The sequence below is a fragment of the Ursus americanus genome, chromosome 4 (assembly GCF_024610735.1).
Source record: "Ursus americanus isolate L20-20 chromosome 4, mUrsAme1.1.p, whole genome shotgun sequence".
NCBI classification, from domain to species: domain Eukaryota; kingdom Metazoa; phylum Chordata; class Mammalia; order Carnivora; family Ursidae; genus Ursus; species Ursus americanus.
Genome location: NC_142130.1, coordinates 47,685,010 through 47,700,795, shown reverse-complemented (window position 1 = coordinate 47,700,795; position 15,786 = coordinate 47,685,010). Strand labels below are relative to the sequence as shown.

Sequence of the window (15,786 nt, the reverse complement as noted above, 5' to 3'; positions counted from 1 at the left end):
TGTAAAGTGTGACAGGCACTGTAGAACCACGAAAATTCCTATTCCTCACTTTTTACAGACGAAGCACACGTTAAAAAAAAAAAAAAAAGCAAAAGCATAATGGATTCCAAAAGCCTGGGGGGGGGGGTGCAACCGCCTTTGGCGTTGAAAGACACCAAATTCCACTCTACTGCAAATACGTTTTGACTGGAGGTCTTCATAATTCAAGCGAAATCTGGATTACTATTAAAACGGTTCACCGAAATAAAGTGGAAAAACTTGAACGTACAATTTGGGCTACATTAAAGTGGTTGATAGGGCGTGGGGGTAGGAGAGTTTCCAGGTAGCTTATTTCTAGGGTTTAAAAAAAAAAAAAAGCGGCCAGAAGATTCTTCTGACTAAATGCTAGGCTGGAAATGCAACTTAATTGTTCCTTTATGTTTCCTTAACTCTATGTTCATGTGGGAGGGCAAACAGGAGAAATCCCGTCTTGCAGACTTCTCCAAAATGCGCACTTCTATCTCAAGAGGCCCGGGCCCTCCCACTCTCCCTCCTTCATCCCCAAATGCGTTTGAGCATCGAGGAGGAAGAGGGGTGCAAAAGAGGGGGGGCCCTAACAGTTGCCACCCCTCGCCTCTGATCGCGCCCTTTCTCTCTACAGTTAATTTTTGCGCGAGACGCACGGCTCAGAATCGTCCTCGGTGTGCATCTGGAGGTGGAGCACGGGGGAAGGAGATAAACCCCGCTCTCACCCTGGGGGAAGAGGAAGAGGAGGGAAAGGAAGGAAGGGGGCGCAGGATTACCCGCGGGCCCTCCTACGTTCGCACCCGGGGCGAGCTGGGCCCGCGCGTCCCGCGCTCTGACCACACTCTCCGGAGCGCCGCCGGGCCAGCCGGGGCGCAGCCCACACACCGGCGGGGGCGCCTCGGGGGCAGCGAAACACGAGCCTCCGAGCCAGTAGAGAGGGGCTACTCACCGCAGCACGCCGAGCCCAGCAGCAGCACCACCAGGGGCCACATCTTCGCGGCCGCCGCGGGGTCGCCGCCGGCGCCGCCGCAGGTGTCTGGAGCAGCCGCCGCAGCTGTTTCAAGCAGGATCGGCCGCCACCGCCGTCACGGGCAGGACCGGACGCCGCCGTCCGTCACAAGCAGGACCCGCCGCCCAGGCTGCCTGGCCGCGCGCACGCGCGCTCCTGCCACCCCACGCCCGCTCCCCCCCCTTCTCCCGCCGCGCGAGCCGCGCACGCGCACTCGTCCCCGCCCCGCCGCCGGGACTGTTGACGCGACGCCCTCCTGCCTTGCGGGCTCGAGTCCCCGCTCCAGTCCGCTCCGACGAGGCCTGGATCCTGCTCCCACGCAGTGGCACGCGCCGGACTTGCCGGTCACGTCCCGTCATCCCCCACTTTCCACCCCCGCGGGTCTGTTTGCCAGCCCGCCACAGGAGGCTGAGGGCTGAGCGTGTATTCCTACGCTCACCGGGGACCTCCTTGCACCCGCCCTCTCGGCGGTTCTCTCCCGCCTCTCACACCGTCCTGGGCCCCGTGTCCTCCCTGCGCCGGTCCTCTTCCGCTTTCGCTCCCACCCTCACGCTTCAGGAGCGCCACCAGGTGCTGCTCCCTTAGACCTGGGCGTCTCGGCCCGCCCGAGCCCCCGATCTCTCTCCCGTCCCGGGTCCGACGTCCGCCCGCGCGTCGACCCTGCCGCGCCCTTACCCCCACCTCTGGCCGCGCCCCCTAAACACCGCCCCCCCACACCCAAAGCGCGCGTCGCGTGGGGGCGTCGTTACGCTTCCCCGCGTTCGGGAAGCCCCGGGAGCTTCGCTGAAGGTCGGGCTGCGGCCGCGCCTCTCCGCAGCGGGCTCCCGCTCGGCCCCGGGGGCTCCCGCGCGGTCGCGGTTCAGCGAGCTCGCACTGCCTCCTGGGCTCTTGTTTCCGCTGCGGTTGTTGGGCTCCCGGCGCGCTTTCCCTCACCTTGTTCGTTACTATTTTCCTTCTTCGAACAGGGTTCCTCAAACAGTTCGGTCGTGGAGGTAAACATTTTTAGGTGTGGTTAACGCCAAGCCCCCCCCAAGCCCCCGGGGCGATCAGGCCTGATTGCACACGTTGGCCGACACACGACACACTCAAGACATCCCTTCCAGGACCCTCGTTGAGACTGGTGAGTGACAGCAACTCGCACAGCCCTCTACAGTTTGGGGTTATCATGCTTGAAAATTGGGTTCAAAATGTCGACAGGGACTTTGACGATCTCACTGAATCATACAGGACACATCCTTCATCCTGAAGCAAAAGCTCTACCTTTAACACTTAACCCTAAATGATGAACTCTCTTGTCAAAAAGTCAGGCTCTGGTGGCTACTCTAATGGAGTGCCTGTCTGCTCCCTTGTTTGTTTTTCTCTTACCTGATGGGAAAGAAAGCAGATTCCCACCACAATATCCCACGTCTCCAAATCCTCTACCCGTGGTGACTCCTCCATTGCACCCCATCCCCTTTGTTATTACAGGATATAAAATTGCCCCTCTCTAACACTGTAGCAGTATAATATATACTTGTATGAGTTTTTCTATAGTTATTTTATTGTGTAGACTTCTTCCTCATACCATTATCAATTCTTTCAAATCAGAGAATATTTTAAGTATTCCCTCCTCTAAGACTTCCTGTTGAACTGTGAAAACAGAAGGGGCTTAATAAATGTGTTGATGTGACTTGAGGCAAGCATTGTTCCAGTAAAATTTGATTGTTTTTTAATGATTAGAAAAAGAAAGAAAAACAATCGCCTAGCAGATAACTCACTAAAACAATGGTTAATAATTATGGTGGTAATGATTTGAATGGCAGCCTTGACACCCTGAGGCTACCAAAGGGACTGATGGATTCTCCTCCAACTGCTGCTTATATGGATACAAAAGAATCATCCACCAGACTTTGAGCATTCAGGACATTGTGTATCGCAGAGCAGCTGGTTGCCTAAATAAGGCTGTCAGCTGTCCCTGAGACCAACCGACCCCCCTAAAGCTGAAGAGTGACTGGGAAGGACTGTCCCCAATCTTCAGAGGTAGAGACTGAGGGATGCTCTGTTTCATACTGGGAGCTGCTGAGGCTGTGTGCTTAATGTAGCTCAGTGCAGAAAAGGCAGGAGGCTTAAGTCAAGGGATGAGAGGCCACCTAGGTGACCATCTCTACTCTTGGGAATGTGTTTTGATGGTGGAACCAGAGGAGGCCTAGTCCAGGAGAGAGAATCCAAGTCTCTCTTAGACAACCTTGGGCTCCTTTCTCCAGTACCTAACCACCTTCCATTTATGTTTCCCTTTTAGTACTCTCAAGCCTTTTAATTTGGATTTTTAGTTCATCTGATCTTTACATAAGGGTTTTTTGTTTTTTTATTTTTTGGCGGGGTGGGGGCGGGTGCAAGGCAAGGGAAAAATATATATTAGCATGTTTTGAACAGAGGTAATACACATTCGATTTATCACCTAAATGAATCTTTATAACAGCCTTGGAATGGGTATTATGATCTCCATTTTAGCAATGAGGAAACAAAGGGAAAGAGGGATAATGAGTTTTTTGCCCACACTTATATGTGATACTTCTCTGACTCTCATTTATAAATGTCTGTCTCCTTTGTCCTCTCTTTTACCTCCTTTGAGAAGCCTTTCTCAATCCTACTTTTTCTCTTTCCTTTAATTCTCCACCACTTAGAAGGTCCAATTACTTCTTCCATTATACTTTCTCGTGTCGCTAATAAAATGGGTCAGTACATATTTCTTTCTACAAAACTGTCTCCTATAATTTCAGCTCAAAGAAAATGAATTTTTTCCTGGGTATATTTGCATCTCCAGGGTCTGGCACAGTGCCTGGTCAAGACCTAAAGGCTCTGTGTACGTTGGCTCAATCAAGAACAATCAGTATGGTGTATAGTATACAAAAAATTTTAGCCTAGGTTTGAGTAACAGCTCTAGCTATGTACTACCAGGTGACCTTGGACAAGTTACTTAACCTTTCCGAGCCCTAGTTTCCTCCTTTTTAAAGCTAGATGACAAAAATAATAGAAATTAACTCTTCAGATTGCCTTGAGAGTATCATACGTTAACACTTTTACAGTTACATGGAGCAGGGTCTGCTATACAGTAAGCACTCAATATTAGCTCTTATTATTACAATCACCTTATGGTGAGGTGGTTCTCCTGGAAGGGCAGTGAAAACTATTGTCAAAAGGATCACCAGTTGCTGGTCTGGAGCCTTCAAGAAGTACTGGGACTTGGCAAAATGTCTACAGTTTGATTCAAGCTAGAGGCACATGTCTGTGCCCAGTGGGTAGCCCTTAATCCTCTTGCTTTTCTGCACACTTTGTTGGTGACTGAATGCTGAGTGGTCCACATTTCTGACACCTGGCTAAGGGCCCAGTGTCCTAGGGCATTATTTCAACTTGACCTAGTTATTAAAGCATAGGAGCTCCAGTCATCAAATAAAAGTAGTGTAGCAAGGAGGGTCTGTGCTCTCTGGTTAAGGACTAGGTTTGGATCGTTAGGCAGCTAGAAGATACTGACATGTGGTTGGAGAGATGGATTTGGTTTAGGGAAACAGAAGGAAGGCTTTAGCAGTGAGAAATGATCTTCCTAGACTGTGCTTCAATTAGAAGCAAATATTAGAAACAGAAACTGCCTCCAGGTAGGAGGATGGCAGGACCGAGGGTTCCAGGTAAGAAATATCCTACCAGAGAGGTGACAGTCAGCTCTAGTGTAAATTTCCTTCTGGATGTCAGACGTGCACAGGCTTGTTTTGCCTAAGTCAGGGGAAACACAGCATTTCCTGCTCTTCCTCCTCCTGCTGCTGCTGCTGGAGGCTACTCATGCAGGGGGTCCACACTCATGACAGCTAGGAAGCACTAGAGAATGCTGGCTTCTAGGTTAGGTTGTAAAATCACAGCAGGCTTACTTCTTTGAGAGCACATAATGTTTGGGGTCCTGGGAAGGCCCCTCCGTATCTTGCCTAACTCTCCTCTTTGAGGGCAGATAACATATATGTAGTGCGTACCTACTATGCACAAGACCTCACTGTACTAGTGTATTTATTTTCTATTGCTGCAAGAACAAATTACCACAAATTTAGGGGCTTAAAACGACACCCATTTATTATCTTACAGTTCCGTAGGTCGGAAGTCCACTGGACTCAGCTGGTTTCTTTGCTTCTGTTCTCACAAGGCTAAAATCAAGGCGTTGCCTGGACTGCTTTCCCTTCTGGAGGCTCTAGGGGAGAATCCATTTCCAGGTTTATTCACGTGGTTGGCGGAATTCAGTGTCTGAGGTCCCCATTTTCTTGCCGGCTGCTGTCTGGGGGTTGGGGGTGCTGCTTAGCATCTAGAGGCCTCTTTTGGGTCATTGTGTATAGTTGCATGTGGTCTCTGAACATGTCAGAGCTAGCAGTGGTACATTAAATCCTTCTTATTTGTCATGTCTCTTCTGCCTCCCCTTCTTCTGCCACATTTCTATGACTGACTCTTCTGCCTTCCTCTTCTACTTTTAAGTGCTCAAGTGATTAGATTGGGCCCCTCGGGTAATCCAGGATAATCTCCCTATTTTAAGGCCTGTAACCTTAATCACATCCACAAACTCGCTTTTGCCATGTAAAGCAACATATTCACAGACTCGCAGGAATTAGGGCTTGGCAATCTTTGGGAGGCATTACTCTGTACCGCAGTTAGGTTCTTTTCCTATTTATTCCCTTAATCTTCATAACAGCCCAGTAAGAGAAGCGTTGTTCATACCCACTGTGTACATGAAGATACTGAGGTTTGGAGAGGTTGATACCACAGGCGAAAATGGTGGACTGCGGTTTGAATCTTGCTTCGGAGCTCACGCTCCTTCCTCTGGAGAGAAGGAGTATAGGGAGTAAAGCAGGTGTGTGATCTGTCGCTGTCCCTACATTTCCCACTACTGCTCCACTAGTGCTGCTTCTCAGCTTCGTGAGGGTGTCACCAAGGTGTCCACCAGATTTCCAGCTCTCCTACCAGGTACCAGAGACTAGCCATTGGGTCCCCAAGAAAACTGATGGCATGTTCAAATAGAGTGATTTAGCGTAGACTGATAGACGAGGGAGTGGGCCCGGGTAAAGGAAACCAACAAGAAATGGCCAAATGCTGTTAGCTAACAACAGCTGTCTCCCCCTAGGTGCCTAATCTGGAGGTGAAAGGGGAAGAAATGGTTACCAGAACTGTGAGAGGAAGAAGAACCCGAAGGAGGGCTGCCTGCCCGGACAGCTTTGGTGGAGGATACAGCTACGGCCGGCCTTGAGGAGAGGAATGGGGGCAAAGTAAGTGCTCCAACTTCACTCTCCTCCCACCCTCTGAACTCCTGTGGGAGTTCAACCAGAAACCGGAGGGAAAGGAGGCTGTTGGTACAGTTCTCAAAGCTTAGCTTTCCAGGTGCAGAGCAGAGCAGAACTGATCAGAGGGAGAGTACCCAGCACAGCTGCACTGGCCCTCCCCATCCTCTTGCAATTGGGTATGATGATGGGACTTACTTTGCCCAGCGTATTAGTATCCCAGGGCTACCCTAACAACCACAAACGAGGGGACTTAAAACAGGAGAAATTTATTCTGTCATAGTTCTGGAGGCTAGAAGTCTGAAAATAAGATGTCAACAGAGCTATGCTTCCTCTGAAGGCCTCGATAAGAATCCTTCCTTACCTCTTCCTAGATTTTGGTGGATCCTAGTGATGTGGTTATGGAGTGTTGGTGGGGTCCGGAGCCAACGGCCAAGAATAAATTCTTGAGACATCTTTGGTGCAGAAAAGGGTGGTTTTATTAAAGCACGCGGACAGGCCCCAGTGGCCAGAAACGCAGAGGCACGGGGGTTGTGATGAGTGATTGATTACATACCTGGGAGTTGGGAGAGGTAAGAACAAAAAGAGGTGTCTGAAAGGACTTTCATATGCTAAAGAAGACTCTTAGGATACTGGAGTTCTGGCTTTTGTCAAGCAAAAGTGTTCCCCACCCCACCCCCACCCCTCCACTAGTAAGGCATTAACATTAAGAGAGTTGGAAGTTTCCTGGAGGAATGTTGTTCTCTGCCTATTTCAACTATTTGTCAATGGGCTGCAGGTTATAAGAAATTTTATTTTCCTTCCTTTCTGCCTTTGTTTCCAACATCACTATGGAGGGGAGGGTGATGTTAGCGCCCCAGGAAATTGAGTCTATGGGTTTCTGAAAGTTAGGCTATTGATAAAAATGCTTTTTCCTTGTAAATCATTAAGACATTTGTTAACTGATGGAAATTAATGTCCTGCTGGACTGTAATCTCCTTCAGTTAATCATTTGGTTTCTTTTTTTCCTTTCCCTTAGTTTTAGGGCAGCCAGGAGTGCCTGAGGAATGTCACACAGATCCCACCTGGGGGGCAGAGGGTATGTGGGGTGTCAGCTTGTGCGTCGCCCTCAGCTTCCCTTCTGCTCCCTCATCATTGGTAATCAATCCTTGGAGTTCCTTGGATTGACCTGCACTGTTCTAATCTCTGCCTCGTCTTCCCGTGGCCTTCTCTGTCTCTATGGCCTTCTTCTTCTTATGAGGATACCAGTCATTTGATTCAGGGCCCACCCTAAATCCAGTGTGATATCATTTCCAAATAGTTAACTAAATACGTCTGCAAAGATCCTCTTTTAAAATAAGGTCACAGTCTGAGGATCCCGGAGTGGATGTGAATTTTGGGTGGATACTGTTCAACCCATTGTAGCCAATAAAGTGTGTCATTTCCAGACAAAAGCATAAAACCTAGCATGTAATTTGCCATTCTTTCTTTCCCTCCACTATGGCACTTGGCAATGATCCAGACAGTGGCTGCTTCCGCAGCCTGGGTCCTAGAGTAAGGATGAGGCAAAGCAGAGCCCTAGCTGACCTACAAAGAATACACACAACAAGAATAGAAATACATGTGTCATGTCTCCTGACAGATACCATCTACAGTATTTAATGACACAGTCCAGCCCTTCAGAAATATTCCCAGCAGCTAAGGCAGCTCCCCACTTCCTTTTTTACATACAAAAACACCGTTGAATACGGGCATTAACCAAAACCATTCTGTGGCCTCACTGTTCCTCTTAGTCTCAACTCCATTGGCAACATTTTGCTGCACTATTGTTCCTCTATGGGCAAGGTGTAGAAAGAAATGGATTTCAAAGACTGCCTTTTGTGTCCTTAGAGGGGCAAGTTTTCTAGGGGGAAGAAAAAAGAGTGAAGGCTGGGGCATATGGATGTCCTTTGAAATTAGCTGCAGAGTCGCTGTCTGCATTTCAGGCTGATAGTCTCATCTCCAGTTTCAGAAGAGTTCCCCACCTGCAGCAGCCAGGAATGTCTGCTGAGAAAGCTTTGTTTTCTGCCTAAACCAGAGCTGTCTATGTGTACCCTCCCTTGCCTGTCTGTGGCCACTTGTGCATATCACTCAAGACGCCGTGCCTTGTGAAGTTTGCTTATTGATGCTGCATGAGTTCTCTGGGTACATCTGCCAATCTGCTCTTCCCTAATACTGGTCTAATTGCTATGGGTGTGGGCCAGCGGACTCAAGCTATCATCAGATGGGCTTCAAAAGTGGATTGGATAAACTAGGATCAAACTGCCAGACAAGACAGATGTACATATTTGGAATCCTGAGAAAGGTTGCCTGATTCCATGTGCCCGTAACCTCACGTAGTATTTGTCTGTCTTGAATGGCAGCCTGGACTCGAAGGCTCCCATGTGCCAAGTACTGCTATTGCAGCTGTGACTTCTACCGTCTCTTCCCTAATCACAGGTCCCATGAACCACAACAGGAGGAGGAAAGGAGAAAGTTATAGAAACACTATGCTTATAGCGATAGTTCTCAAAGTGTGGTGTTTGGATCAGCAGCAGTTGTAGCCACTGGGAACTTTACTAGAAATGCAAGTTCTTGGGCTCTATCCCAAACCTACTAAACCAGAAACTCTGGAGTGGGACCTAGCAATTATTGTTTAAAGGAGTCTTCCAGCCCATTCTGGTTTATACTAAAGAATGAGAGCCACTGGCTTGGGGCCTGACCTTGGAAGTCAAGTGGTCCTCCTAGGAGGTAAGCCATCTTGGTAACATTACCATCAGCTCCTCTGTCTCCTTGGATTTGGTGGGAAAGACTCACCTATAGTACAGTGGAGAATCCCTGGGAACCCCGGTCATCTCCTGGCCCACGGGGCATTATGTATTAGCTGCAGGTCACACGCACTGGTCTGGCCGAGGCCGTGCCCAGAAGACAACCCAACAGTTGCAAGAGAAGCATCTCACATGGAAGCAGGTTTCACTAACATCTCAGAGTGAAAAAGCACGTATTCCACCTCCATTCTGATCAAAAGCAACGTGTACTTCCCAGTGGCTTATGGATCACCTTAGCTCTATAGTTAGTGGCTTACAAGTAGTTTAAGAAACTGGTTTCGTAGTAGGTTACAAACTGCCTTTTTGTGTGTCCGTCAGGGTACTTAGTGGAAATCTGGGCTAATTTTTTGTGAATTTCCATTTAAAAGATGCCATTTTGATAAAACGTGGCAATCTTTCATGTGGTCACATAAGCATGTCTCTTTATCTAGAGAAGGAAGTAAACAAAACTGGGGATTCCCTGGAGGAATGATAGGTCAATACCCATTTCACCAGATGACGGACTCAGAGACACCTACATAGCAGTATGTGGAGTCGGGGAGAAATGAGTCATACTCTGTCATCATTCAAAAGAAAATTATTTGTTCATTTTTGATAGCTGTATGGGCTAGACCACCTGGAGCTAGTTCTGATAAACTAAGGTAAAGGGATCATCTTAATCTGCTCTATCCTAGAAAGGTTAAGCAAGCAGCATTCTTGCCCATGGGGTATGCATGAATGCTCTTTACACTGGAGATGGAAGAAGGGCTCCTGATGGACAAATCAGTCAGATTTGCTAATGGATATATTCCTCCTCTTTAGTTGTTTAGAAGACTCTCTTAATTGTCTCTGGCAGTACTAGATGGCCGAAGAAAGTCTACTGCTTCCTTTGCATAGCACAAATTCTTATGAACCAGAAATTTGTCATCATTGGTATTATTTTTTGGTGTCAAGATTGCACTTCTCAACCTTTCCCTTCTTTCTGCTCTCTGAACCTTCACTGTGTTTTGGAACATTATAAATATGGCCCCAGAAGACCAATGGAGCATGCTTGTAATTTGTGCTCCAATAGTCATCTCCTTTCCCTGTCTCGCCTCTTTGGGGGCTGAGTACTATGCCTATCCAGTTTCCTTTTCCTCCCTAAGCAATGGCTTTGTGCCAGTGGGACTGCAAGTTAGATGAAAAGCTATCAAAGCACTAAGGGAAGGAATCAATAGTAATATATGTAAGTGTGTACATATATCATTAGTGACAGGCTCATTTCCATGCAAGTTAAGATGTTCTCACTGCCTCTAATCGACACCCTGTGTATCTGTGTGCACACATAGTCTAAAGGGGATATACATGGCTGGATTCATCCTATAGAGGCAAAGTGGACAGCTGCCGATGGGCTGTGATTTGATTTTGCTGGAGGGACCTTTCCATGACTACCCCAGCTGGCCCAGGCCTTTCGCCTGCTGGGAATTCCCACATCACTGGCCTCTTTGGATTGAGGCACTGAAAGTTGTTTAAATGCAAATTATTTTCTAGGAGGTAGAGACATTATTATTCATTAATATTTGGGCTTTAATGAGTTTATAAGCTTAGAAGAGAACAGGCCAGAATCTTTTGGTAATAGAAGCCAGAGAGATATGTTTTAATGATGATAGGCGGAAAAGAAAAGAGTGCGATGTGAAATACTACAGAAACTATAGCCAGAGACTCAGGGAATAGCGGAAGTCCCCCAGTTACATGGTAAGAAATAAGATGGAAAAAGGAAAGTGGGCAAGTGGGAAAAAAAGTGCCCTCCACAAGTGCAGAGGTCATTTCTGCCTGACCTCCCTAGTGAGTCTTTGCTAAGCAGGAGTGTCTGTAGAAATCCTGGCTGAGACACAGATACATTTCACATTTGTCGTAGCATTACTCCTTCTAAGGGTTTATTTATTGATTCAGAAACAGCGATGGAACACCTAAGACATGCTTGGGCACTGCAGGTGTATCAGGAAAACAAACCAGACAAAACCCTGCCCTCACAGAGTTTGTATCTTAGTGGGAAGGCAGGGAGAGACAACGTGCAAAATAAAGAAGGGACATGTACCACATGTGGTACATTACATGGGGCAGAAGCTGTGCAGAAAAATGAAGTGACGAGAGTGGGGAGGAAGTGCCATTTTAAAGAAGGTGGTCAGAGAAGGCTCACTAAAAGGTGACATTTGAATAAAGAGTGAGTAAAGAGTGAGCAAGCCAGGCAAATGTCAACATGGATATCATTTCCGGCAGAGGGGACAGTGTGTACCAGGTCCTGCAGTAGGAGCCCGCCAGGCTTATTTGAGGAAGAGTGGGGGGCGGGGGTAAGAAGAGAGGCACAGAGGCAGGGAGCAGACAGTGTGGTCAAGTGAGCCTGAGCACAGGGCAAAGCAGTAGGGGATGAGGTCAGAAGCTCATGGCAGGGGCTGTTCACACGGGGCTCTATAAGACTTGGAGTCTGAGTGAGAGGGTTTCAAGCAGGGCAGTGATCTTATCCAACTTTCCATTAAATAGGCTCTTTCAGGGGTTGGCCAGAGACCGTAAATGTCTTTCGCAGGCCACGAGATCTCTGTTGCAGCTCCCTGATACTACTGTTGGAGCACAAGGTAAACCAACGAATACAGCTGTGTCCCTATAAAACCTTACTTACAAAGGCAGATGGCAGGCCAGATTTGGCACAAGCCGATCCTGCGGCTAGTGCAGGAGTCCATTGGAGAGATGAAGGTGCTCAGACGAGGGTCACAGCAATGGGGGTGGCGAGGAAGATAGCAGCTCTCTTTGGAAGGTAGAGCCCACGAGATTTGCCATGGGGTCAGATGTTGGGTATGGCCAGATGACTCCAGGGTTTGGGGCCTGAGCAATGAGAGAAATGAAGGTGCCACTACTGAAGCGGGCAAATTGACAGGGAGGTTTGGTGGGGGAAGGGGAATGTGGGGGAGGGGTATCAGGAGTCCTTGAAACATGAAAATCGAAGATGCCTTTAGGATAAAGGAATTGGACTGGATGTTCCCAGACGCTCCTTCTAGCTCTAACGTTCTATGATTCCACAACTGCGAGAGAATAAACATCTACCCTAGTGGCGTCTGCCGTGAACGTGTTCTTCAGGGAGACCTTCCACGCTGCATTACTCCATCTTTCCCAAATGCACTTGGTGATTATGCTGGCTAGAGATCAGTTGCTGGAAGGAAGAAGCACTGAAAGGGAGGCAACTGGCAGCTGAAACTAGCAGGGGGACTTGGAAGAGCAGCTTAAATGGTGTATGTGCCCGAGGAGGCTTTAAAGGGCTGGAGGCAAATTCCTGTGAATCTTAGTTTCCTGGAGGTTATTCATAATGGAGGGTTGTCAGCCGACCAGGCTGAGAATGTTCAACTCATTTTCAGAAAAAAAAGCAAAGCATCATCTTCAGCTTCACCTCCGCCGCTCTCTCAGAATGACTACCCTTCAGACCTGCTCACCCCCTGCATGGATAGCCCTGGCTGGCTGTGCAGGCTGATTCTGGTGGCCCCTCGGAGACCTGCAGGACACAGACAAGGTCTTTATTATTGGCTTCTCCAGGCCATTTCCTCCCTCATCTCTCTCATCTGTCCTCACTGGGAGATATGTCTTCTGTCTGCCCAAATTTTTTCTGCCCAAGGAGTGGCTGTGTGCCAGTGGGGTTGTTTGCTGCGTGGAGAGCCGGCAAACCACTTTGGGAGTGAGCTGATAGTAATATATTTAGAATGTGAGCATTTATCAGAAGCAGCAGATGGAGGCAGCAGAGTGGAGCTCCCAGAACCGAGGGCAGGGAGTGTTTCATTCAAGTGTAAAGCGCGTGCCATCTAGACTCAGCTGGCGCCCGCCCCTGAAACCAGTGAAGAGAAGGAGGAAAACAAAGAAAGGCCACCTTTGTGCTAGGTCTGAGAGGTGACAGCGATCCCTGACCAGGAATATTCAGGGCCTCAAAGACTGCATTCCATCTGGGATAGGAAGGAAAACCCTTTGCAGTTGCTTTCCCTAACATTTGTTCCTTCCCTAAAGCTGAGTAATTTTAATTAAAAATTCTGAAGCTCAGAATAAATGGAAATATAGACCATTCATTGATGTATGCATGGATTAATTCATTTAAGAAACATTAGTTACATGCCTCAGACATGCCAGGAGCTGTGGAATATTCTGGGACAGAGAAGACCCAGGAAGATATATATGTTGTAATTCTTAGCTATTAGAAGTGTCAAAAATATTTTAGTTTTAATTTTTTACCACCATTCCCACAACCAACCCTTAAAGATACAAATATATTCAAGACCTGTCCTATTAACTACTTGAACTGGAGAAGTATATTTTTGAGTGGTAAATTTCCTCAGGGCACAAGTACCAAATTCAACATATTAGTGGGGAAAAAAATAATATTAATTCCAAATCGCCTGTTTGAGCAGAGTACTGTGATGAAGCCATCCCATTTGGAGAGGCCAATTTTAACGGTGGATGTCAGGTAGACTATAGAAGGGCTTCAAGTCACCCAACGGGGGCAGATAGGTGTACCCTTAACAATGAACCTTTGAGGAAATGCCTGTCTTCAGGTTTTGGTTTGGGTTTTTTTTGTTTGGTTGGCTGGTTTGTTTTTTGTTTTTTTTTTTTTGAGAGATTTTGAGGAGCGTCATCCTTGAATAAATCACATATTTCTTCATATTGCCTTTATATGAGAGTCTCAAAATGTGAACCATTGCACTATGATATATAGAAGATGTGGATCCCAGATCACCTGGTCAGAATTAATCACTCCTTCCCTTGGTGCCACCAGGGAGGCATAGTGTTGCATTTAAATATACCAAGTTGTGTACTTAGCTCTTTCTCATGATGCATTGTAGATTCCTCAGAGGAATGCACAGCTCAGTGCCTGACATACAATTGGTACTGAATACATCGAATGAAAGAATAAAGACTATAGAAATACTTGCAGTTATAAAGAAGAAAAAAGAAAGATTACCAAATGTCCATTTTTATTCTATTATCTTCATGGTAAAATAGGTGTATTAGAAAACATTCAGTTGTTATGGATGGGATTGTCCCGAATCTATATGCTCTCAGAGTTGTTGTTTTTTTTTAATTTTGTTTTAAAGTTATTTATTTAACAACTTTTGCTGAGCATTTACTCAGTTTTGGATTGTGTGATTCCCTGGAGGGCATAAAGGTGTTTAAGAGACATTTCTGCCCTACCCACCCGCCCTCCTGCGCTTCAAAGGGCTGGACCAGAACTATGTTCAGGGGAGCTGAGAGAGCACATTGAAGAATAGAGCCACGGTAACGCCAGTGATGGAGAGGGAGACTGGGTAAACTGAGGTTTGGAGGAAGTCTTAGAGTGGATCTGGCAGACCAGCAGTTCTCAGCAGGAGAGGTATTGTCCCCTCGGGAACTTTGGAAATCTCCGGGGGCATTACTGATGGTCACTTATGGGAGGATGGCTCTAACATTTAGTGGATGGAGGCCAGAGATTCTAGATGTCTTGCTGTGTGTGGGTTAGTCCTGTATAACAAAGAATTGCCCTGCATCCTACATGACATTTGTATGTCCCACCAGACATTCATGTAGATGAAAATCTAGTTATAATTATCTGAGCCTAAAACCTAACTCTTGTCGTGTACAAACACAAAGTATGTTTTGCACGGTTTTAACAAAAACTGAATTTTCCAAGAATACGACTCCCTTGTGCATCAAAGGAAGATTGTGCTCTTTGGAACTTTGCCAAGAGTTGTTCGCCATCCTGAAAAGTCACATCACTGCCTGTCTCATTGCTCATGGTATTTGTGTCACCAATACAATACACCTGAATTGGTCTTCATTTGTATCTGTCAATCCCAGTGATTCTAGGCAAACATTTCATTACTTTGTTATGTCTTTTAGTATAATTGTGCCCCACCATTAACATACAGAAATACATGTTTTATTCCATATTACTTGCCTTTTTTCACATTATTGTTAAAGTATCATATTGGATTTTTAAAATTATGAGCATAGATACATTAGCACAACATTTATAAAGGGCAGGTTACTTTTTTTTTTAACATATAGAAAGGGGTCATTGGGTCTCTAAGCCCGAGAGCCAGTGAGATGAACAAATAGGTAGAAAGAACATTCTATGCAGGACTCTAAAACTTAAATGTGTACAAGAATCACCTGGTATCTTATTAAAATTCAGATTCTGTGTCACTAGGTCTGGGTGAAGCCTGAGAACCTGCATTTCTAACAAGCTCCCGGCTGATGCTGATGTTGTTGGTCCATGGACCGTGCTTTGAGTAGCAAAGGTCTAGACAAAGGGATTTATAGGCATGAAAGTACGGAGCCTTGGAAGAGCTCTTCTGGGAAAAACCACTAACTTGATATAATCAGAGCACAGAATGCAAAGTGTTCTTGGTGGGAGATGAGGTTAGAGAGGAAGGCAGAGTCGGAGTGGTCAAGACCTTATCCACCCTGTTTGTTCTTCATTTTGTAGATGAAAGTACACCTCAAAAGGATTTTAAGTAGAGGTATGTAATATTAGATCTCTCTGCCACCACGTGGGATGGCTCTTCTGGATGCAGGAGTCCAGTGAGGAGACTTTAACAATTATTTTGCCCGAACGTAGAAGTAATAAGGACCTGAACCAAAGAAGCCACAGGAGAAGTGGAAGGAGGAAGACAGGCTTGCTTTTTGGAGTTAG

General features: G+C 46.8%; 1 protein-coding gene and 1 long non-coding RNA gene across 14 annotated transcripts in view; one reads left to right on the top strand and one right to left on the bottom strand.

Annotated features, from left to right (window-relative positions):
* CD47 (CD47 molecule) overlaps positions 1-1,174 on the bottom strand; it is a 45,479-nt gene extending 44,305 nt beyond the window's left edge. For 2 of the 5 annotated variants that reach the window (XM_045785264.2, XM_087861641.1), the window contains exon 1: positions 956-1,173. In XM_045785264.2, coding sequence (XP_045641220.1) covers positions 956-998 — 43 coding nt within the window. In that variant the 5' untranslated portion in view covers positions 999-1,173. Of the gene's footprint in view, positions 1-955 lie in introns of all 5 variants that reach the window. The other 3 variants (XM_045785261.2, XM_045785262.2, XM_045785263.2) reach the window with 3 other exon arrangements.
* Positions 1,175-1,247: 73 nt separating this feature from the next.
* The window catches only part of LOC123784087 (uncharacterized), a 116,874-nt gene continuing 102,335 nt past the window's right edge, over positions 1,248-15,786 (top strand). For all 9 annotated transcript variants that reach the window (XR_015724215.1, XR_015724211.1, XR_015724217.1 and 6 more), the window contains exons 1-2: positions 1,248-2,135; positions 6,147-6,288. This is a non-coding gene — a long non-coding RNA (uncharacterized LOC123784087). The remainder of the gene's footprint in view (positions 2,136-6,146; positions 6,289-15,786) is intronic.